Below are 1,640 nucleotides of genomic sequence, written 5' to 3'. Positions count from 1 at the left end.
TTATTTCATCCATACACTTATTTTTTTAAAAAGTTTTTTCATTGCCTCTATTACATCTTTGTTTCTCAAACTATAGATGATGGGATTCAGCATAGGGATAACAGTGCTGTAAAATACTGACACTATCATGTCATGCTCCAGAGCATAGCTGGAACTTGGTCTCATATACATGAAGAGGATGGTCCCATGATAAATGGACACTCCAGTCAGGTGGGAGCCACAGGTAGAGAACACTTTCCTCCTCCCCTCAGCAGAATGCATCTTCAGAATGGCCAACAGGATGAAGCCATAGGAGATCAGGACAATCAGGATGGTGACTATCTCAATGGAGCTCACAAAGAGGAAGAGCAGAAGCTCATTTATGTGAGTGTCAGAACAAGAAATGGCAAGTAGAGGAGGGATGTCACAGAATATGTGTCTGATTACATTGGATCCACAGAAGGACAGGCTAAAAGTGGCCACTGTATGTAAAATGGCATGAAGAATTCCTCCAACACAGGAAGCCATGATGAGTGGCACATAGACCCTGGGTGACATGCTCACTGAATACAGAAGTGGGTTGTAGATGGCCACATAGCGATCATAAGCCATGGCAGCCAAGAGAAAGCATTCTGTGGTTCCAAAAGCGACAGCAAGAAATGACTGTGTTGCACATCCATAGAATGAAATCATTTTTCTTTTTGATATGAAATTTACTAACATATTTGGGATAACATCTGTGGAATAGGAGGCATCCACAGAAGACAGCACACTCAGAAAATAGTACATGGGATTGTGGAGCCGGGAATCCAAGATGACTAATCCAATCAGTCCCAAATTTCCTGTGACAGTAAAAATATAAACTACTAGGAATATGACAAAGAACATGATTCTCAGTTCTTTATTGTCCGTGAAACCCTGAAGTATAAATGAATTAACTTCAGTGACATTCTTCATGGCTAAATGTCATAAAACAGACTTGAAGATCTTCAAAGATCCTAGTTCACAGCCCTATAAAAATAATGAGCAAACCTGTAAGACAAGTGAAAATTATTTTATCTCTTTATAATTTTTATTAGTTCATAATAATTATGCACAGTGGTACCATTTAACTTAACATACTTTGATCAATGTCTTTCCCCAATTCTTTTCCCTGTCTTCCCCTCCATCCTTTTCAGGATTCCCTTCCTATACTCTACTGGTCTCCTTTCTGTTTTTGTCAGATAGCTTTTCTTCCTCTTTTCTTTCTAACTTCCATGCATGAGAGAAAACATATGACTCTGGGCTTTCTTTTTCTTTTTTCACATAACATGATGCTCACGAGTCCTAATTATTTTTGTCAGTGTATAATTTCCACACAGTGGATCAGGAGACAATGAAACAATGGTGAGTGAAGTCTTGATGCCACTCATGCAAAATTATATGAATGGTGTAGTATTTTTTTTACTTAGTAGTTAAACTCATCCTTTCTAAATGCCATCAGGTCAAAACTATTGATTCATCAGAGAGTTCTATTAGCTGTTTCTTAATAAATTGCATTAAAACATCAAGTGAGGAGCAGAAAGATAATCTTTTAACATCTGAACACGTGAGATTGTATAGAAGTAAACAGATGACATAGAGAGAGCTTCAGAATTTCAGATCCTTCAGAAATTTTTTAA

The 1,640-nt window shown here is 37.6% G+C and overlaps 1 protein-coding gene across 1 annotated transcript; it reads right to left on the bottom strand.

Annotated features, from left to right (window-relative positions):
* LOC107135333 (olfactory receptor 141-like) lies at positions 1-936 on the bottom strand. Its single transcript, XM_015477218.1, has one exon. The coding sequence runs from the start codon at positions 934-936 to the stop codon at positions 1-3; it is 936 nt and encodes a 311-aa protein (XP_015332704.1).
* Between the last annotated feature and the right edge of the window lie 704 nt (positions 937-1,640).

Source organism: Marmota marmota, unplaced genomic scaffold, assembly GCF_001458135.2.
Source record: "Marmota marmota marmota unplaced genomic scaffold, marMar, whole genome shotgun sequence".
Taxonomy (NCBI): domain Eukaryota; kingdom Metazoa; phylum Chordata; class Mammalia; order Rodentia; family Sciuridae; genus Marmota; species Marmota marmota.
Note: the sequence above shows the minus strand (reverse complement) of the source record. Positions and strands in the feature narration are given on the sequence as shown.

What these genes read in the sequence shown, in the direction of transcription:
- LOC107135333 (XM_015477218.1), bottom strand. Translation starts at nt 936, where the DNA reads ATGAAGAATGTCACTGAAGTTAATTCATTTATACTTCAGGGTTTCACG.